Below are 23,509 nucleotides of genomic sequence, written 5' to 3'. Positions count from 1 at the left end.
CAATCAACCACCAAGTATCAATTATGTGTAAGAAACTGTGCCAGGGGTTAGAGATGCAAAAAATGAAACTGTTCTGGCTCTCTTGGCACATATTCAAGAGGGGGAGTGGAATACAACATACACAATGATAGAAATACAAGCATATACAAAGCACATACGAACAAGTGACTCCCTAGGAATTATCCAGTAAGTAAGAGAAGGTGAAGATCTGTTGGCTAAATGGCCTTCTCATGCCAGAAGTTCCCTGCTCTGATGAAATACATGTTAAAATGCTTATTTATTATGAACTTAACAGCCACCAACATTTCCAATCACCGATTCTTCTAGTACTCGAGCTCTCCTTTACAAGAGTTCTTTATTTACTCCCCTGAAATGAAGACAGAACAAGAAAAGTAATCACTGAGAGTAAATAAATTTTATCTCAGAAAAACTGGAAAAGGAGGCAGAAGGATTCTTCACCTTCCCTGTAAGTACTCTCATCTGTCCTTCTAATTGGCCTATCTTTGTGCCCTCACACTTCTCACTGGGAAGGTCATTTCTACTGTCATCTTTCGGATTCTTCTTGCTTGAGGATCGTGTGGGAATACATTCATTCGTTCACATGACCAGATTTAAAGAAACTAAAAAGAAAAAATGGAAGCTCACTTCTTTGTGATGGTCATAGAAGGATGACTGTCCTATAACTCAGAAAACAATGAATTCCCTGTCGTATCCTCTCTTTCCTTTGAATCAATGTGCCCCACCTCTCACACATCCCCTTGGCATCAGACACCTGTCTCACTCAGGAAAGACCAATGCTTCTTTCCATAGAAAGCTCTTTGAACATATATCCTAGTAACTTGATATTTTTCCTCTAAGAGGCCAAGCTCTGCTAGGAGAGCAGCCACGGGAAAAATCTCCCATGTCTGAGGGGAGCATTTACAACTTCAGCTACTTGGGTATAAATGTAGTCTTTCAATAAGGTCTTTCAGAAATAACCAGGGATGGAAACAAAAGAGAGAAGGGAGTGGGTGGAGAACCCGGGAGAAAACAGGTCAAAGACCTCCCAGGCTCATTGTTTAGAAAATCATAATAGTTCTACTGAATAATGATGGCAGCCAGGGGCCCCAGAGTAAAGATTTCCCTTTAGCACAGATAGAAAAGGGAGTCAGAATATTCCAAAGTAGCAGGTATTTCTCTTCTAACCTACCTCTCTAGTATCATTCACTACTAGCATTTAAACATCGAAGTCTTCTGAGATTCTGAAAATCCTTGTCGAAACAAATAGTGAGACCATAGTGGGAAAGTCTGATTCAGAAGATGCTGAATGGCTTTCCTTTCTGGTTCCCTTTTCCCCATTCCTCTGGACAACTCCCTCCATAGATGGAAGAAGATAGGACATATTCCTTAATCTTCCAAAGGGCAAATAAGGTCAACAAGCAATTAAGTGTCTACTATATGTATAATGGCACTGTACTAAGTTCTGAAGACGAAAAACTAAGGAAAAAGTTCCCTTCTTAAGGACTTCATAGTCTAATGAATGTGACCCCATGTAAACAACTATACATAAAATACATGCAGGATAAATTGGAGATCTTCAACAAAGTGAATGCACCAGCCACAAACGGAGATGGGGAAAGGCTTCTTTTTGAAGGTAGAATGTTAGCTTAGACCTGAAGGCAGACAGGAGGCAAAGATGGGGAGGGAGAGAATTCCTGCCATGGAGAACAACCAATGAAAGTGAAGACATGGGAGATGGAGTGTCTTCTACAAGGAATATCAAGGCTAGTGTCACTAGACTGTAGACTATGTGAAGGGGAGTAATGTGCCAGATTGGAAAGATAGGAAGAGGTCCTATCCTATTCAGGTCTTGAGTTTCAAATAGGTGCTTTTGTCAGTGTGGATGGTCCCCTTAGTGAGATAAATGGAAAGACACCATCCTGAGAGTTAGGTGATCAGAGCTCCAGTCTTGGCCTTGCCCCTAACTTTCTGTATCTTCTAGAGCAAGTTGCTGGACCTATATGAGCCTGAGTAGCCTAATGGTTAAAGAAGGGTCTGAATGGATGGCCTCTCAATTAATTTCCAGCCTTCACATTCTATCTCACCATTCTCCAATGAAGGTGGCAAGCCTTCTATAATGATGGCATGGCTTTTATGAGTAGCTGTAGCCCCAAATGTTTATTACCCTAGTCAGTGACTGTTGAGAGTTAACTCTCTAAAACACAGCAGGTGCCATCTTGCACCGGTAAAGGGAGTTTTCTCCTCTGGAAGTTCTCTACTACAACAAAATCATAGTCATAGGCCCCAGCTCTAGCCCACCAGCCTGTCAGCAAGGGGGTTCTTAACCTTTTTTGTGTGATGGATCCCTCTGCCAGTCTAATGAAGCCTTTGGATGGACCTCTTCTCAGCATAAAGCTTCTAAAAATATACAAAAATACTGATACATAGAATGACAAAACCAAAGGTTCATGAAGACAAAGATGTCACTTTTCCCCCATTTGAGTTCACAGCCTCCCTGAAATCTGTCCTAGTACATAGGTGAAGAACTCTTGTTTTAAAGTAATAGACAGCTTACCAACATGTATGTTCTGATGACAGACACATGGTCTGTCCCTAGTCCCTCAAAGCCTCACCAGCTTCATAGAAAAAGGCAGAATTTATGCTCTGTTGGCCTAGACTTTGAGAAGCCAGTTCTGCCTTCACACAACTAAAATCACTCCCCGCTGATGTCCCATCTTCAGAGTAGCAAATTACTTTGCCCAGGACAACCCATGAGGTAGATAGCTCAAGTACTTCTCTCTCTCTCTCTCTCTCTCTCTCTCTCTCTCACACACACACACACACACACACACACACACACACACACACACACACACAGAGCTGAGGACAGTGAGATTCAGATAATCTATCCAAAGATGCACAATGAGCATGTTGGCTACAGAATTTGTACCTGGGTCTCCTGGCTTTAACTCTAGTGCCCTTCGCATTTTGCCAGTGCTAAGAATGCTGCCTTATTTCTGCATCAACAGCTGCACACTGGTCCTGACTTCTTCCCCTGGATGTTGCCCCTTGGCCAGAGATAGGTAGGTAGCACATTCTTAGGGAGAATGTCCAAGCAGCTGTGTTTGTGTTGACTTACGGCTAACTGATTTGGGACTTTTTTTTTTGATAGTGCCAAGACACAAGCATTAGGACTAACCATATCGAGCATAACAGAGAATAGTTATTCTGTATAGTGAATTGAGAGCTGGACTTAGAAATCCAGAAGATCTGGGTTCTGATACTGCCTTCTTAGTTCAGTAGCTATGGATAAACTGCTTCCCTCCCTCTAAGCCTCTCTTCCCTCATCTATAATAGGAGGATAATAATGTACATAGCACTTAGCTCACTTATCTCACAGGATACATATGCGTAGATCATATAACATATAAAATAAAGTATATTGTATGAAACAATGTTTTGCAAAATTTAAAATGCTATCCACATGCCAGCTATTATTATTTTCATGTATAAACCACAAAAGCAGGCTTATTCATGGGTTATAATACTCCCACCACATAAAAACTTCAAAGGGACAGAAAGGCAGCTGACCAACTTTTGTGAGTGACCTCAAAGCTCACTGTTCTCTTCCTTAGTGCATTTATATATAGACCAGACCATGGCTTCTGAGAAACAAAAATGAGGTTAAGTAATTAACAGGTTTGTGTGCTTGAGAATGAAATCTAGGAAAGAGCACTGAGTGTCTATGAGGAGCTTATCCAAGGAAATTTCCTCCCTTATATTTATATAAACAATGCAGATGATAGCTTGGTAGAGATGGAAGGGGCCTTTAAAATCATCTAGTTAATCCCCCTCATTGCTTTTTCCTGTTGGAATGGGATAAGTAATATTAAGATTTGATCAATAAGTGATGGGAAGACATGCAAGAGCCTTGGTTTGTACCAGCACCTACAAATCCACTGAACTAATATCCTTCACTCCCGATACAGGCTTTGTTGTAGTTCACTTGTGTCCATCTCTCATGACTCTATGGACGCCAGACTCTTCTATCCTCCAGTGTCTCCGGAAGTCTGTCCCAAGCTCATGGTCGTTGCTTCCATGACACAATCTATCCATCTCATCCTCTGTGTCTCCATTTTACTGCGATCATTGATTCTTATTTTGCCTTTTTTCCATTGGGTGATCTACACAGTTGAGTTATTTCTTTTGTCTCCAGGCAATCTGGCAGGAAACTAGGTAGCTTTGTTGATAAAGTACTTTGGCCTGGAGTCATGAAGACTCATCTTCCTGAGTTCAAATCTGGCCTGGGACACTTACTAGCTGGGTTAACCCTGTTGACCTTAGTTTCCTCATCTGTAAAATGAGTTCCAGTATCTGTACCAAGAAAACTCCAAATGGGATCACAAAGAGTTAGAAATGACTGAAGTTGGAAACAACAGGCAATCTGGACTTCACAAACCTTCATTTTATTATTAGTTTTTAAAAATTAATTAATTTCTGAAGTCTTCAGGGGACTCAGGAACACCTCATTTTAAACATAAGGAAAGGGAGGCCCAGAAAAGTATAAGATGTTTACTAGCGTTATTGTGACTAGTTAGTGAACTGAGCTGGGAAGATAATCCATGCCTCCAGATTCCAGAAATTTTTTTATTTCATCACACTACACAGCCTCCAGCAACTAAAAGGGTACTCTGGGCAAAAGAATGGGATTTTGACATCTCTTGTCCTTTCCCTCACTTCCCATTCCTATGGGTACAGCAACCTCCAGGGATATTGGTTTTACAGTGAAACAAGGCTGGGCGGTTTGATATCTTTTTCAGTCTGGCCTCTGGGGGTCCCCTAGCCCACATAACTGACAGCTTACAGAGCTAGGAGAGGTGGTGAAGGAGTAGTTGAGGGGAAGGGAAATAGAGACCAACTACCTTGGGAGGTCTATTACATGCCCATGACAAGTACCAGTCTGATCATTCCCCAGCCCTGCCCTCCAAAGCTCTTTTGTGTTCACCAAATGTAACCAGAGGTGGGCAGGTTGGAAAGGAGATGATTTCTCTACCTGCCTGGGTATTTTTTTAGAACACCAATGCTAAAATTGGAGCAGATGTCCTAGGGCACCTGCAGGTCCCTCAAGCAACCTTAGGGGACTCAGACATGGCATGGGAGGGTACCTCAGCTGCCCACCTACGAAGTTGGCAGGAATCCCTATAGCTGACAGCTTCTCCTTGCCGATGGCACAATGATGACCAGATGCCACTAAATTCCCAGGTGTTTCCAGATGGTTAGAGAGATCTTCCTATTTTATTTGTTCCTTATTCATACTGACCAGTCAGACTGGCTCCTGCAATATATTCTCATCCTATCCTGGGGCTGCAATTCTTCAGCTGAAGGGAGAATGAATCCATAGTCCATTCACCAAGTTTTCTATAATCAGCCTTTTTTGTGTCCTATCTAAAAATTTTACTGTGCAAAGTTTCCCTTACACACCCCTTCTCAGACCATGCTTTGGACTTTTGGAATAATCACTTGCAGGCATCTCTGAGACACAGACGGGGCTCTAGACTGGTTGACCAATGTGGTCGCTGCCAATCCTAATACCTACAAATCTAAGATGCAGACCTCCATAGTTTCCCAAGCCTAAATCCTTCGCATCTTTCCCTGAGGTTTTCCCTCCATTCTAATCACATTTTCTTCTGTGGGGGTTTAGTTTTGCATTTTCCTGGTAGATGAGTCATTGATGACTTCCCCCTTTACATACCAGATGAAAACATACCTTTTCCCAAGTGGATAATCCCGACCCCCACACTGATTGCTATGCCATGGAACACATATTTCTGTTGTTAAATGGCCTCTGAATGAACTTCAGGCGGAGGTGGGGCTCAGACTTCTGCGTTTTCAGAGCATGCCATCCACACGATAGTCAGGGACAGCAGGGCAGCAGCCAAACGCTACTGAAGCGACCATTCATTCCCAGCCCCGTTTTAAAATGTCCTGGGAACTTGAAGCTTCTGGAAATTGACCGGGAGTGGGGGGGAGAAATAGACAGGTCCCTCCGGTGGGTGATTTAGGAAGCGAGTCACCCCAGACGCCTGCTTTCGCAGTCCTACCTTACCCTATCCCCCACGCCCCCTCCCACTCTGCCTAGCTAGCGAATTCTTCCATTTCCAGCCAAGCACAGCGCTTCCAAACCCAAGGACAATTTCACTGGAGCAAATGCTCCAGCACCAACCTGAGATGCCAAGCTAAAACAACGGGAACACTGGTCAGACTTTAGCTTCCTCCAGAAGCAGCAGCAGCTACGAAAGAACTGCTGGACTTTCATGTAAAATAAACTTGCCTGCCTAACTGCCCCACTCAGCCTCGCGGCTACCCCTTGAGCGGACCCTCGGCAGGCTCCCGGGGAGCTTCCTTCACTTAAAGGGCTACATTCCAGAGAGGAAGCCCCAGTAGTGTCTTCCCACTCCAGCTCCCGGCGCTGAGCCTTCCCTAGGGAGCAGCGCTCCTGATACGCTGGCTGAGTGTGTCACGAAATGGGACATCAGTTCAGCAAGTTTTCTGCGTTTGAGAGTCAAGGAAAGGAAGGGCTCCTGAAGACAAATCCAACACAAGAAGTTAAAGGGCGTTTGAACAGCCACATGCACAAGGGAAATCGTGTTCCCTTTCCCCCCTTCTCTCTGCCATGCACTCTGTCTCGAGTTATAAAAAGCAGCAGGGAGGGACACGCTTAAATGTAACTCCATCTTTGAATGATTCTGTTACTTACCCTTCATCTGTCTGCTGTCTGCTGAGGAGGGAAGGCAGAGCTCAAATTTCTGGCTTTCGTTTTCCTCCATTGTCCCTGTCTCCAGCGCACGCTCCCCACTCCTAACTTTAAAAACTGCAGTTCTGAGCCCAGCCAGAAAGGGGCTGGGAGGGGGCTGGTGGAGGGCTGGGAAACCCCACCCTGAACTGGTCTCTTCTACTGGGCAAAGTCTCCAGCAAAAACAAACTGCATTCCAGACGCCTGGGCTATCGGCTCCCTGGGACTGGTCCTCAGTGGAATGGTGGGCAGTACTTTGTGAGGCTGGAGCAGGACCAGCCCCCAAGCCGCTCACACTCAGGGCCCCAACAGGTGATGATGGGCTTCCTACGCACTACTTCTGGCCGCCTGTTTTCCAGGGCTCCCAACTCCAGAGGCACTACAGCCAACAGGCATTATTAGGAGAGGAAACATTTCACACACGATTACAGGCATGTATCTCTGCTGGAATCCAGACTTCTTTTCATCTCAGACATGGGACGGGAGTTGTTCACGAAATACATAAGGGTATTTATTTTTTAGGATACCCAACTGCTGAACCCCAAACATTTCACTTAAATTCCTTTTAAAAAGAAAAGGAACATGAAAGAAATAGTTTGCATAGAGCTTCTTGAAAGACACTTCCAGTTACTACTAACTTTACAGGGCCTAATTAATATCTAGAAGAATAAAGTATAACTTGGACCACTTTAATGGAATCAATTTCAGTCATTTAATCTGGACTTTGGAAAGAAGACCCAGGCAGTTGTCTGGACATTTTTCCCTCTCTGAGACCACAAACTGGCAAAGTAAATTGACCCTTTGAATCTTGACTTAATTACAAATAACAACTGAGAAACAATTAAACACATTATTCTTTGGATCTGTTGGATTACATTGAACACACATTAAAAAAAATTACCTACAAATATTTGTTTGGTTCTTGACTCAGTCCTTGAAAAATTGGCATAGTTCCCAGAAATTGAAAACAGGAGGTACAATGTCCACACAGAGAGGATGGGAAAGGCAATCTAGACCATATTTTAACTCTATTTCAGACAGCTAAAAAGAACACAGTCACTAACTACGTGATAATTTAGTCAACAGTCCTGATGATTTTAGGATACAGAGTTAATAGTAGTAGATGGGCTGTCCCTTCCAAGGGGCCATCCTTTGACCCACTTTCCAATCTGTTTAGATATGTTTTAGCTTAATTTAGACTAAGATTTAGTACACCACAATGGTTGGCCCATCTTCCTGATATGACCTTGAATCACCTTGTGTTTGGGAAATGTTGAGGACATATTCTTTTCATTCATGGCAAGAAGATTCAGAAGCATCCAAAGAACAGAGGATATAGACAAAAAGGAAGTTAATCCTGCCAGACATTCCCAAAAGAGATTGGGAAGGGGAGAAGATTAATGACAGGGAAGGAAGAGGGGACCTTTTATGGTCACTATTCTTAATATCCAAAAGGAACATAGTGAACCTTCCAGAAAACCATTATGTGTAGTTTACACAGTATATAACCCAAGGGGTTCAATAACTGTGCAGAGACTTTACTACGTAATCTTTACATAAAGAAGACCTGATCTTAGACCACTTTTTCCCATCAATAGTGTGTGGACAAATGTCTTCTTTCGACAGGCCTGCATTTTTTCTTTTGACTTTCTTAGAGTCCAGGGACTGGCAAGAAATGGTCCTTGCTGTTTCTCTATTTACAACCTCTCTTCAGGCCCCCAGGCCTAAAAAATGCTGATCCTTGTCTAGGTCACAGGACAGTCTCTGCCAGATGTCCTTACTGATTTCTGACTCCTAAATGACTGGCTTTGGTTTGTTAAGAAGCCATTCTGGTCTGTCTTACCTGTCATTTGACAGAATGCAGAGACCCAAACCACGAGGAGATAGCAGCAGCCTCATCTTTGGACTGATGCCTCTCACAGAATGTGGGTAGAAGCAAACCAATTTGTGTGCAGGCCTTTGGGTATTGGTGACTTAGCAGTCATGTGGAAAGTGACGGGATCCATGGATCCCTAGATGGCTGAGGCAAGGAGAATCCTTTGCCAGGTCTGAGCTCTTGTTAGTGCAAACTAGTGGTTCTCAAACTTTTAGGACTTAGGACCCCTTTGCATTCTAAACAAATTGTTGAGGACCCCCACCAAGGAGCTATTGTTTATGCAAGTTATATAGATCCACATGTACCCCATTCAAAATTAAAACGCCTTAGTATTATTATGAAAAGTTTTGACCTTGTAGATTTCCTGGAAAGATCTCAGTGACCTCTGGGGGTCTTTGAGAATTGCTGAAAGTCAGGCAAACACACTCCATGGGATATCATCTCCCCTCCCCCAGTCAACTCACACAGAAGCCTAAGTAGACATTCCATTCCCCAAAGAGCAAAACTTTTAGTGGAATGCCCGAGAAGACAAAGAAAGAAAAGAAAAGGAAGAAAGACATCAAGACAAGGAATCAGGAATAGATGCCCATGAAATCTGGGCATATTTTTCTTAACAGGTCTGAGAATTTCCTGCTATCCTATAGGTCCTGTTTGAGACAGGGAACAGAATGGAATAATTAAAAAATACCAAGTGAATAAGCCTATGCTGAATCCCAGAATCTCAGAAATGGCAAGAACCTTTGAGATCGTCAGCTCCAGCAGGTATTGTACAATATCCCCAATATGTGAACATTTGGCCTTCCCTTGAAGACATTGGGGGAAGGGGTAGCATTCTTCGATTCTGCAGAGGCACTATCATACTTCCTTGTAGCTATCCACCTTCTAAACTCCTGAGTTTCTCTCATCCTCTTTCATCCAATTCTCCAAGGATAACTGACTGTGTCTCCACATCTTTTCCACTGGTTCCTATCTCAATGGTCACCCAGCCATCAACCTCCATCACATCCTTCTCAACTCTTGTCTAGACTTAATCTCTAAGGTCCCTTGTAGGCTGAAATTTAGGTGACTCAGTGCATAGAGTGCTGGGCCCAGAATCACTAAGACACCTCTTCCTGAGTTCAAATCTAGCCTCAGACACTTGCTACTTGTGTGACTCTAGGGACATCACTTCCATCTGTTTTCTCATCTCTAAAATGAGCTGGTGAAGGACACATCAAACCACTGCAGTATCTTTGCCAAGAAAACCCCAAATGGGATCACAAAGAGATGAACTAAAAATGACTGAACAACAACAACCCCTTCACCCAACAGATGATCCAGTCAAACTATCAAGTTTGCCATTCCCTGTTCACAATAATCAGCTTCTTGTCTCTACAGCTTTCCATAGTCTGTCCCCTCAACCTGATATGATCTTTCTCCTCACCTCCTGAAACTGCCTCTGGCACTCTGCTCCCTGCCTGGCTTTAACTCCAGGTTAAGCTGATCACCTCTAATTTCATCACCAGACCACAAACTCAAGAGTTGACTGACAACATCTCCCTCAGCCTCCTCTCCCCTCTTCCTAGAGGTCAGAGTACAAACCTCTACCAAAGATGGCCCCTCACTGAGTACCACCCCAAACCTTCCCCTTTCTCCTTTCTTGCCTCCTTTTTGTGCGATGCTTCTCCCCCTTTAGATTGTAAGCTTCTTGAAGTCAGGAACTGTCTTTCTTTTTATTAACTATATTCCCAGTGCTTAGCACATTGCCTGGTGCATAATAGGTGATAGTTATCACCCTTCATTTTGAAGAAGACCAGTGACTTCAGAGGGTGCTTAATAAATGTTATTATATTGACTTGGATCTCCACCTCTGAGAAGGCTTTGTTGTCGGTCCTTGAGGGAAGGGCCAGGTTCACTGCAGTCTCTGTAATTCCATCCCCACAAATAGTACAAGGTTTATTGACTGATTTATTCTCGTTCTGCATAGTTCAATCTGTGGGGACATTTTTCTACACATAGTCAAAACCTGCCTCTCTGTAATTTCTACACATTAGTCCCAGCTTGGAACAGTTAAAACAAAATACTTCAAAGACAGCCCTCATGCTTCCCCCACCCCCTACAGTGGATAGAACCCTGGATTTGGAATCAGGAAGACCTCAGTTCAAATCCATCCTTGGGTACTTACTGATTGTATGACCTTGACAAAGTCACTTGAGGGCTAACTATCTGCCTCAGTTTCTTCATCTGTAAAATGAGGATAATACCCTGAAGGGGGTATTGTGAGCATTAAGTGAGATAATATATATATCAATGTTTTGTAAACATGGAGATTCTAGGGGGAAAATAGCTGTATTCTGTGTTTGACATTGAGTTGGTAACTGAAATACTGAAGACATCTAGCTCTCAGTTTCTTTCTCGGTAATATTTGGGATTCAAATGAGATGAGCTCTAAGCAGGACTTTATCTTGTGGAAATATGGTTATTTGCATGTTGTCTTTTCCATTAGAGCACGAGCTTCTTGAGGACAAGGCCTGTTTTTTATTCTCTTTGCATCGCTAGAATATGAACCATTGTAAATGCTTAATAAGGTGGCACCATATTGCACGGAGCACTGGGCCTAGAGTCAGGAAGACCTGAGTTCAAATCCAGCTTCAGACACTTGCTAGCTGTGTGACCCTGGGCAAGTCACTTAACCTCTGTTTGCCTTAATTCACTAGAGAAGGAAATGGTAAAGCACTCCAGCATCTTTGCCAAGAAAACTCTATGATGACTGGTTGAATGATTGATTGATTGTGCTATAGTCCATGGGATCATGAAGAGTCAGACAAGGCTGAACAACAACAACAAATGCTTCATAAATGTTTATTGACTGACTGTAATTAGAATTGTTGAGGCTGTAGAAAGTATTAGAGCGCAAGCATGCCCTAAGTGGAGCTAGGAGTGACAATGAGGTCAGACAGCCACAGGTGAGGCTGTAACCTGGAGTTGAATGTGGAACATCCATGTCTTGCCCATTAACTGAGGGTGTGCCCCAAGGGTCTGTCCTTGGCTCTCTTCTCTTTTTCCTCTATGTTTTTTTTTTTCACTTGGTGTATTCATCAGCTCCCATGAGTTCAATGATCATTCTAAGCAGATGTCACTATATCTATATATCTAGCTCTAGTCTCTCTCCTGAGTGATAGTCATACCTTTTAGATACTTCAAACTGGATACCTAGGTGTACCTCAAGTTCAACATATCCAAAACAGAACTCATCTTTTCCCCCTAAAGAATTCTCTTCCCAACTACCCTTTTGCTGTTAAGTGTACCACCATCCTCTCAGATATGCAGGTTCATAAACTGGTATCCTCATTCCTCTTTCTCATCCACCTCACACATCTAATTCACTGACAGATTTTATCTCTACTTTCATAGTATCTCTCATGTATTTTCCCCACTCACCTGACCACCACCCTTGTTCAGGCCCTCTTTACCTCTCACCTGGACTACTACAACAGTCTTCTAATTGATCTCCCTGTCTCCTGGATATCTCCACCCCAATCAATCCTCCATTCAGCTACCAAAGCAATTTTCCTAAAAGGGAGGTCTATTTTACTCTTCTTCTCCTCCACTCCCACTACTCAGTAAACTTCAGGGGCTTTCTGTTAAATCTAGGATCAGATATAAAGTCCTCTGTTTGACATTTAAAACTCTTCACAACCCGGTCCCTTCTTACCTTCCCAGACTTCTTACATTTTTTTACCCTTCTCCATTCACAATACGATTCTCCCATCTCCATGCCTTTAGACAGGTTGTGTACACCCCCCATTCCTGCCATGGTCTCTCTCTTAATCTTCACCTTTTAGTTTCCTTGACTTCCTTCAAGATTCTCCTCAAATGCCACTTTCTACAGGAGGCCTTGCCTAGTCCTTCAGCTACTGGTGACTTACCTCTCAGATCACCTTCTAGCTACTCTCTATAGATCTTGCTTAATTATTTACCTATTCTCTCTCCCCAGTTTCTTGAGAGCAGAGATGGTTTTAGTCTTTCTTGCCTCCCTAGGGTTTAGCACAATGTCTGGTGGAGTGCCTGGCACATTAATGTTTGATGACTGACTGATGGAAGGAGCTTACTCTAGCTGGCCATCTGGTAGCCTCCTATTTTATCTAATTATTCTTATTACCCAGATGCTATGCTCTGGTGAAGGACTACTAGTCAGTTCTATCAATGTCCTCTAAATTTTGCACTCTAAGACTTTGACTCTGGGTCAAAGCATCATTTTCTCTACCCTAGTTATAGCTCTCTTTCCAAGGTCCCATCTAATTCTAAACCTATGATCCTTTGAGCTCTATGAAAGTGTCTATTGCTGGTTTGGGGATATGGTGATTTTTCTGAAGAAACATTAGCTGCACTCTAAGTGTAGTGAGTTTTGGGTTTAATTTAATTTGAGCATTGTTTAATCACTATTATAGCCCCATCTGTCTACTACTGTACTTTGGAATTTGCTGTGAAAAGCGCAAGGGAATTTGAATGAACTTGAAATCAAATTTTCTCCCAGTCCCATAAGAAGTTACAAAATTGACACCAGAGAAAATCCGAGCATGGGAAGGGGTGAGGAGGGGAAGGACAAACTTTAAACGCCATTTCTGTTGTCCAGAGAAGGGACAAGTCTATTTGGCTCCATGTTCGCTCCATATTGGCAATTCATCCTCTAAACAAGCTCACATCAAAGGAGATCCATGGAACTGAAAACGCCAAAGATCGAGCTGGGATAGCATTAATAGGGCAAACTGGGATTATGCAATCAAATATCTAAATGATTACTGAAATATGCGGTTACTGGTGTTACTGGTTTTGATGGTGCAACTTAAATTGACCACTATGATGAGCATGAGTCACCAGGAATGTAACTGCCCTCTAGGCTTGGTGAATGAAGGGTCAGTAGAAATAGTATTAACTCCTTGAGCACAACTGTTTTGAAGAAAGACAGATCAGTGGGAATCACTGTCACTAACATTTACATAGTGCTTACTATGGGCCACAATGGATATGGCCCCAGAGTCAGGAAGACTCATCTTCCTGAGTTCAAATCCAGTCTCAGACACTTAGTAGCTTTGTGACCCTGAGCAAGTCCCATAACTCTGTTTGCCTCAGTTTCCTCATCTGTAAAATGAGCTGGAGAAGGAAATGGCCAACCATTCCAGTATCTTTGCCAAGAAAACCCCAAATGGAGTCATGAAGAGTTAGACACGACAGAAATGACCTAACAACAACACACAACAAATGCTGTGTGCCAGGCACTGTGTGCACTAAGTGCTACACAATTTTGATCTCATTTGACCCTTTGCAACAACCCTGCAAGGCAGATGCTATTATTATCCCCATTTTACAGATGAGGGCTGAGGCAAACAGGTTAAGTGACTTGCCCAAGGTCATGTGGCTAGTATGTCTGAATCTGGATTAGAACTCAGTTTTTCCTGACTCCAGGACAGCACTCCATCCTAGCTGCCTCAGGGGTAAGTGGGAATGGACTCATAAATTATACTTCAAGTATCTTTGACTTTAAATTCTATGAAGAATGAAATGGCTTGACTTAAAGACTTCTTTGATGTCAGGACATAAAGGGAAAAATTAGTACTAGATGAAGTCCATAAAATTTAATTTGACATAACAACGTAAAAAGACCTTAGATGGTGCCAAAATAAGAAAAAAATAAAATGAATGTTTCAACTCCAGATGATATGTTTGCTATATTCCATGTTCATGTTCCCATGCATCATTTAAGAACTCAGAAATCAGAAAATTTCCACAACTGGGAAAGCAAGGTGGCTAAATAGATTACGACAGTGTGGTCAGTCTGAAGGTTTGGATGAACAGTTATAGCCCTGCTGGAATTTCCTATAAAACATGGCTGAAGTAAGTACTGTGCATACCTCAGTCTCACCATCTTTGAAATGAGGCAAAAACTAGTTTGGAACATGTGTTTTCCTCTCACTTTCCACATATAGGGGCTATTGGAAATAACTAAAAGTAATGGTAAAAGGTTTGTTTTTGTTTTTCCTTAAAGTAAAGCTAGGCAGCACAATAGATAGAATGCTCGACTTGAAATCAGGAAGACCTGAGTTCAAATCCAGCCTCAGATACTTGCTAGCTATGTGACTCTGAGCAAGTCACTCCTGATCATCTGTCTTCTTTTGCAAAATGGGGTAAGAAAGTGTCTGCCTCTCATTGTTATGAGGCTGAAATAAGATAGTATTTGTAAAGAATTTGGCAAACCTTAAAGTGTTATATGGGCAGCTAGGTGGCACAGTGGATACAGCTGAGTCAAAAGGCCCTGAGTTCAAATCAATATTGTAATCATTCCCACAATTCTGTATAAAAAATGCCAACTATATTACTGTGATTCTCTGAGTAAGTTATTCCTGTCCTTCTTACCTAAGAATCTGACAGCTTCCTCCATTCCCCAAAGAGCTCTTGATAACTAATCTCTTCCACAGAAATATTCCTCATTAACTAGAAATAGAGTGGCAAAGGTAGGCCCTGTTGACTCCTCTTCCCTTAGTTGGTTATAAAATTGGTCTCTCTCTCTCTTCCCTCTACCAAAATTGCTAATGTTTATGTAGCTTATACGTCACATGCAAGTTTATAGACAATGCATCGACTTTTTAATATTTTTGTTTGTAATTTCTTGTAATCTCACGTGCTGCTGCAAGTGGTAGAGGTCACAATTGATCAGCTACCTTTCCATCCAGTGTGTGACTCTTTCCCACATCCATTCATAAATCTCCTTAGAAGATCAATACAACACACTGGGGGGCCTGCTCTGGATCCTTTCATTTTTCATGGATGCCACCTGTCTCATTCAAACTGTCCATCTATTATCTGACTATCTTCTTATCACTTTTTCTGGTCATTGTCTCCGTGCGGTCATTTTTTAATCATGTCCAACTCTTTGTGACCCCTTCTGGGGTTTTCTTGGCAAAGACACGGGGATGGTTTGTCATTTCCTTCTCTGGCTCATTTTGCAGATGAGGAAACTGAGGCCAACAGGGTTACATAACTTGCTTAGAGTCACACAGCTACTAAGTATGTGAGGCTGGATTTGAACTCAGGAAGAGGAGACTTCCTGGCTCCAGGCCTGGTGCTTGATTCACTTCTGGTCATATACATGTTTAATAAAGTTTTTTAAGCCACTTCTTGCATGCTACTCATGGTTGGTCATGGTAACATATGTAAACTTTCCATATGTCACCTTTGTGTTACTTACAGTATATGTAACACTTCTTTATATGTAAAACGGGGATAATAAAATGTGTACCGTCTCCATCACAGACTTGTCAGAATTCAGTGACACCACAACTGTAAGATGCTTTGTAGCGGGGAAGCATGTAGAGTGCGAGCTGCCGCTCTTCACATTATTTTCGTTTTCTCTGTTGATTACCCATGATCATCCGTCGCCAGGGGTGTCTATATTAAATGCAAAGATATAGCACAGCAACAAGTTTATCAACCTAATGTAAACATTTGGGATTATCATCTGTAGAAGACGTCATCTGGAAGATGGCAGGAGGCAATTTTCCCTGGTTACCACAAATGGAGTCTGGATTCCAGTCAGTGGCTTTGAAGTGAAAATTCCCGCTTGCTTCTTAGGCCTTACACTGCTGGCTTCCAGCAGCTCTTGGTGAGTGAGGTAGCAATTTCTTGCAAAGTTCGGGAGGGCCCAAAGTGAAGTCCATTCCAATGTGAGCACAGATGAAGGAGAAACACTGTTTTATCACCACACTTTGAATTTCAGTGCTGTTGTCCTCATCATTCATTTCCATTTACTGAAAGCCCACCTGCACTGGATCATGGCTAAGGCCTTTAAAAAGTGACTGATTTGCTATGGAAGCTCTATTTATATTCTTTCCCATAGGCAAGAGATTTGAGACTTGGGGCCTTCTTTTTATTTTTCCCTTCTCAGTCCTATACTCCATCTCTTTTCCCCTGTCCCTAAACAAAACAAAACACACAAGCTGGAGTGGCTGAGGTGAGTCAAAATAAAGAGGCCCCTTTCTAGAGTTATAAGAATTTTAGACATAAAAAGGACCTTAGAACGTGTTTGGTTCCATCCTTTCATTTGACAGATAATACCAAAACCTAGTGACTTGCCTAGGTCACATAGTGGCAAGGCCAAGATAAGAAGCCTGTTTGTCTGATGCTCTGACCACCACACTAAACTGCCTTGTGATTTGCAGGCTTTCATTGTGCTGTCTAGCTTTTCTCTAGTTTTTCCTCCCCACTAAAGTCCTCTACGAAAAATGCCTAAGGGTGAGGCTCAGGATCTGTACTAGGGAAACATTCCTGTTCCTTCACATCTCATGTAAATAATTGGATTAGGGGAATTACTGAATTTTTGGAATTTTTATGAATGTCCTAGAGAACTACTCAATCAAAAATATTTAGAGTGTTTACTTTGTGCCTAATATATCTGCATCAGGTGCTGTGGGGGATACCATAAAGGGATGGAAACAAGAGTTTATTTGTACTTGCTTTGTGCCAGGCACACACTTTTTACAAATATTACCTCTTCTGATCCTCACAATAACTCTTGGTAAAGTGCTATTATTATCCCCATTTAACAATTCAAAAGAATTGTTAATGGTTAAGTTAATGGTTAAGACTTGCCCAGGGCCACATAGCTAGTAAGTATCTGAGGCTGGATTTGAGCTCAGGTCTTCCCAACTCCAGAGCCAGCACTCTATCCTTTGCACCATCTACCAACATGGTCCTGTCCTTTGCTTTCAGGAAGTTATGTTTTGGTTGAAGATGACTAATATAAGATTTGTGACAGGGGTCCTGACACAGTATCAAGGGTCTGGGTACCTTTTAGGAAATTCCTCACATTTCTGATCAATTATCCTTATGCAGACATATAACTAAATGATTCATTGTATGTCACCAGCCAGTGTTACTGCTAATTCCCCTTGGAAGCACGCAATTTATAATAGCCAAAGAAGAAACAAAAGGCTTACTTCTGGTTTGAGGGAAACAAACATAGCCATCAGATCTCATCAATGTGCCAGTGATGATCAATAGCCCTTCCCTAGATCAGTGGGTGGCCTCAGTAATTTCCTGAAGGCCTCCATGGCTCCTAACTGGTGGCAACCATTCTTAATCTTGGTAACTCCCAGCCAAATGGCATACCTCCTTTATTGTGGCTATTTGTAACACTTGATATCTACCCTGCTTCTTTCTGCTTCTCATGACTCCTGGCATCACCAAGGGCATTGCCAACTCCTTTGCCAAAGGAAAAGACTACTTGTCTCAGTTCCCAGTGGGTATGATTTGGAACATCCTATTATGGTTGGCCCAAGTCCCAGTGCCTCCTCTCTCATGTCTCTTTCAGTTTCTGCAGACCTCTGACTTCACACAAGAGTTCATTGAGCAGAAAAGAACATCACCCACCTCCTTGGTTGGGTTAACATGAAATCCCAGTCCACTGGCCTTTTTCTGCCAACTCTGGTGATGTGTTTCTCACCAGAATTAGCCCTTTCATCAAGTCTAGAAGCATTTCCAGAACCTTCCTAATTCTCTCTAAATGTCTCTCTGGTATAAACTAGGCATACATACAAATTATTTGAAGTTCCTTCCCATTTATGTCCAAGGTAGCAGGATGAGTGGGAAAATCCACATATACCTCAGCATTGATGAACATTAGGAAGAGGAAAATTTGCAGTCCTTGCAACATAAATAAACTCACACTAATGTAGTATTTTAAAAGTTTACAGATCCTTTTGTCCATGAGAGCATTGTGAAACTGGTAGTGTATGTATTATAATCAGCCCAGTTTTACAGAAGGGACCTCTAGGAACTCCAATATCTTCATCTTATAAATGAAAATGAAGCCAAGAAAGGGTTTTTGAATGTTCTGAGACCAAGTTTCTTCTTTCACTGTCTCCTCTCCTAAGATGTCTTCTTAGTCCAGCAACTAGGGCACAGACACTGATCACACGACACTTTCCTTGGCCCAGTTTCCAAATCTCAAGGATCCACATCACAGATTTCTCTCTCATGATGGTCTGGGCACCGAATTCACTGGGCATGAAATTGACATTAGGTTGATTGTCTCGACAGAGCAGTAAAGGGGAAATGTGACACCAGCCTTCCAAACAGACAGAGGCTACAAATTGACCGAAATTTCAGCACTAAGTAGGGGATTTAGTTTTTCTCCCTAAGTTACTGAGCCTCAGTGAGTAATAACAACCCAAATTTATTTTCCAGGGAATCAGGCAAGAGAGAAAAGAAGGGATCAATGTAACTCATCACCTCCTCTCTAACCACAACAAGCAGTAACAATAGCAGCGAACACCAGCTCAAAGATATTCTGTTGACAGAGTGTCAGCAGTAGCATATACAAAGACAACCCCCAAGGATGTTGTTTTAAAAATTCTGACATCAAAGTGAGCATCCCACCTTCCAGCTGCAGAGCTCAGTCTGGGCCCACAGGATTTCATGTCACTGCTGCCACCACCAGGATGCATTTACTTCTCTGGAGATAGCAAACCAGACCTGGCTTACACACGTTCTTACACACATTGTGGAGGAAATCAGCATTTGTAACTTCAGAAGCTAAGAATATGCAAGAATTGTATTTTCTTCCTTTTTTCTTCAGACTGATTGATTCTCACAGACTTCATGAGTGACAAAATGGATTGTTTGCAAATCGCAGTAACAATAACTGTAACTTCTATTCCATACAGATAGAAGTTAACAATAAAAATTACAGTAGTCATCATGCTGGCTTAAACAAAATTGCCACCACCAAAAATTAAGACAAGCAAAAGCTGAGATTTATCCATCATAAGGTTGTTATTTTTTGTGGATGGACAAAACTGAAATCCCCATACTGTGAATACGGACCTCAAACTATTTTGGAAAGTTCAACCCGGAAACTGTATTGGAACAAGAACATCACTACAGACCAAACTGTTGCCCATATTTGAGCTATAAAATCGAAAGAACAATGTTGTGTTTTTTTTAAATAGACATTGGCATAAGAAATACTCAAGATTTCTAAGCTATATGGAATGAAAAGTCTTCTAAATATACAGACCTAGCAGAAGAGCTAGAAGCCTTGTGCAAATAGGAGAAGATCCACAAAGGTTCAGCAGCTACCAAGACTGTACCTACCAAGCACACTTTCAAAGAGCTCACAAGGGGATGAGCTTACATCCTAATACTTTTATGCAACTACTAAGAAGCTATTTTATCTACCTGTGCAAGAGCCCATAGAACAATGAACATTAAGGAATAAATGCAGGAAATCAGTTTTGTCCTAGAATTGTTTCTATGTGCACCCTATTGGAAAAAAGAATTAAAACATAATAATAAGTACAATCACAAAGTCACATTTTTATGGTTCTTTCCTCAAAAAAATCCTGTAAGGAAACACCATACAATAGAACAAGACCTGGCGCTGGAGCTCTTGGATGAAACTCTGGCTACTGGAGGATTTGGATTCAAATCCAGCTTCTCCTACTTGCTATGTGTTTGACCTTAGACAAGTTGATTAACCCCCCTGAGCTTCAGTTTTCACATGGGATTGGAGCAAATAGCCTCTGAGATCCAGATCCATGATTCTATGAAAGGTAGATAATGAATATATTATTATCCTCATTTTATAGGGATTGAAACAATAGAGTTTTAAATAAATAAAGAGCTGAGTTGGGAAAGTGACTTTCTGTATTTGTTGAATTTTATAGATAAGACAAGGAGAATTTTATATTTAAATCCTTGGACCATAGTTTGAAGTTCTCCTTTTTTCAGAGAAAGATACAGGTTGGTTTTGAAACAGTTCTCTTTTGTAATCCGTCCCCCAGCACCTTTGTATTATCTGTTTCCTTCCTTTTCTCACCTTTGTCTGCTCAGCTGCCTGGCTTCCTGGGATGAATTGATCCTCCAGCCAGCTCTGGTGTAATATTAGGATACAGACCTAACGTGAGAAACTCTATAGCCTGGCTGACACTCCAGATGTTGGTAAGGAAGGCTTGCTTTCAGAAACTTTTATGGATAGACCAGGATGACAAGAGGTAGATCTCTCTTGGTGCTCACAGTGACACCCAGGAGTATCTAGTGACAGACTGGTGTAATACCGCCCTGACAAACAACATGAGGTGATTAGGAGATTTTCATGAAAGCGATCAGATTGTTTAGACATAGCTTTCGAAAGCCACATGACTTAAGACAGTTCTTGTCCAAGACTCTTTCTAAACAATATTGACAAAATACCACATTTGGGGGTGGGGAAGTCTTCATCTGGAAGCTGTGTTTTGAGGGTTTTGGAAATTTCAGAATCTTAAACTATAGAGAAGGGGTGAGAGGGTTTAGGCTATATACTTCTTTAGGGATAGGAAGATACTCTGAAAACAAAAGGAGAAGAGAGCATAACTGAAAATTAACTAGTGTGATTCTAATTAGAGTTTGGTAGCTGGGGTAGAGGATCAGGCCAGGGAAGAGCTACTTCAAGTCCTGCCTCAGACACTTAAAGTTTTGTGACCCTAGGCAAGTCACTTAAACCTCTGTTTCCCTCAGTTTTCTCATCTGTAAAACCAGAAGTTTGGGCTTGATGCACTCTAAGTGTCCTTCTTGCCTAAATCTATGATCTTAGGACCTTAGAACAAAGACTTTATCTTTAGTGCAACGTTAAGATAGAGACCAAGGCAACATACCTCTTTCTCCTCTCAAGTCACATCCTCTGATGCTAAAGAGATCCCAGTTCTAAGAAAGTTCATACCTTCGAAAAGATCTTCCATCAAGGGATTAGCACACCTAGTTAAGAAGACTCAGGAATTCAATTTTAACCTTCCCTAGCTGCCTTCCTCATCCTTTACTCCTTCCTTCCTCAGTCAGTATATATTTTGTATTTATTTGTCCCTGTACACATTGTTTCTCCTTAATGAAATGTATTACCAGCCTCTAGCGCAGTGCCTGGCACAAGCAGGTCATCAAAAAATGCTTATTAAATTGAATTAAATTGGGAGAGCTGCTAATGGCTACTGCTTTGAGAACTGGTGGCCTGCATTAGGTCACAATGCTCCTGTTCCTAATGATCAACTGTATCTCACCACTACCTGGAAGAACCAGTCTCTCTAGTTTCTCCTTTCCATCAAGTATTCTCTGCTTATCAGCTTTATCCTTTCCCTGTTACTATGGATAGTACCACCATATTCCTAGTCACTCAAGCTCTAAACTCAGATGTCTCCTAAACCTCTCACTTTCTCTGACCTCTCTCCCCCAATCTACTGCCAAGGCCTGTTGGTTTTACCTTTGTAAACTCTTTCACCTATGCCCCCTTCTCACCTTTGCCACCATGTCACCCATCGCACCATGCTGATGCAGGCCCTTGTGACCTCATGTCTGGAATACTGCAATAGCCTGATGGTGGATCTCTCTGCCAAAAGCCTCTCCCCTTTCCAGTCCACTCTCCACTCAGTTGTCAAAGTGATATTCCTAAAGGGGAGGTCTGGCCATGTCCTCTCCCTTTCTCATCTTCCCCACCCCTAATTCAAACTCTAGTGATTCCCTAACGCCTCTAAGACCAAATATAAAACCCCATGTTTCATGACCTGCTCCTCTCTCTACCTTTCCAGTTTACTTGTACCTTCCATGCCCTCTCCTTTTGCACTCTCCCCAACTCCTACTACTCTTAATCCATTTACACCTGCTTTCTTGAGGTTCCTCACACAAACACACATCTCTTGGCTCCAGGTATTTTCACCAACTTTCCTGTATGCCTGGAATACTTTCCTTCCTCAGCTCCACCTCCTGGCTTCCTTTGTCTTAGCTAAAGTCCTACCTTCTACAGGAAGTCTTTCCCTAACCCTCTTAATTCTAGTGACTTTCTTCTGTTGATTACTTCTGATTTATCCTATATGTAGCCTGCTTGTACGTAGTTGTTTGTTGACTGTATTTTGCCTTTCCTTGTCTTCTCAGGGTTTAGCACAATGTCCAGTACTCAGTAGATGTTTTTTAAAATATGCTTATTGACTGGCTGACTAATATCACTTCACATCCAGAACCATCAACCCAGAAATGTCAGAAGGAAAGGAATTTGAATCTTGGCAGACTATCTTGTAAAGTTCATCATCCCCTACCTTAGCTACCTCCTTGAGTTAGAGCTCATGATCAGTATTCAGAATTTGTTCCAAGTTGTAATTGTTCTAGAAGGAAACCAAAAGGATGGTTAAACTCAACCATTAGAAAGAAGAAAGGCACAGATGATTTGAACAAAATCAGAAGATATCAAAGCAAAAACTGGAAACTCTCTTCACTGGTATGACTCCATAAACAACCAACCCTTGGTTAGTTTTATATGGGTTATTTACACGTTGTAGAAATCTCTTCTGAACTATGCTACAGAGACTATTGGACTCACCCCCTGTCTACATTGACTATGAATTTACTTCCTCATCTCATACCTTTTTAGTTGTGAACATCAGCCCCACATTTTTCACCTGCATCACTGGAATGAAACAGAACAAGATTTGGTGATTCAGATGATCCCTTTCCTTCAATTACCCCCAGATAACAGGATACTCTACGGGAAATCACAGTTAGCACTTTGCTCTTCAATTTCCTCTTATACGGACTAGGAAAAGAGACAACACTGAGTCTTGGGGAGTTTTGAAGAAACTGGGGATGATTAGCATGAATAATTTGTGAAGTCTTAGTTGCAGGAAACACAACAATTAAAAATGCCCCAAAATGAAATGGACTGATTCAAGGGATGATGGGTTCTCCCTTAATGGAAGTATTCCTTCAAAGGCTAGATTAACACCTGTCAAAGGCTAGGTTAACACAGTGTGTTATACTGAGGATTCCTTTGAGGTATGACTTGAAATAGATGGCCTTGTCAGTTCCTT

The 23,509-nt window shown here is 41.9% G+C and overlaps 1 protein-coding gene across 9 annotated transcripts in view; it reads right to left on the bottom strand.

Moving 5' to 3' along the window:
* KIAA1217 (KIAA1217 ortholog) overlaps nucleotides 1–23,509 on the bottom strand; it is a 564,412-nt gene that overhangs the window by 382,404 nt on the left and 158,499 nt on the right. For 3 of the 9 annotated variants that reach the window (XM_072651717.1, XM_072651719.1, XM_072651720.1), the window contains exon 1: nucleotides 6,737–7,675. The exons of the other annotated variants lie outside the window; for them this stretch is intronic. In XM_072651717.1, coding sequence (XP_072507818.1) covers nucleotides 6,737–6,806 — 70 coding nt within the window. In that variant the 5' untranslated portion in view covers nucleotides 6,807–7,675. Of the gene's footprint in view, nucleotides 1–6,736; nucleotides 7,676–23,509 lie in introns of those variants that run through there. 9 annotated transcript variants of the gene reach the window in all.

Source organism: Notamacropus eugenii, chromosome 3 (genome assembly GCF_028372415.1).
Source record: "Notamacropus eugenii isolate mMacEug1 chromosome 3, mMacEug1.pri_v2, whole genome shotgun sequence".
Taxonomy (NCBI): Eukaryota; Metazoa; Chordata; class Mammalia; order Diprotodontia; family Macropodidae; genus Notamacropus; species Notamacropus eugenii.
Note: the sequence above shows the minus strand (reverse complement) of the source record. Positions and strands in the feature narration are given on the sequence as shown.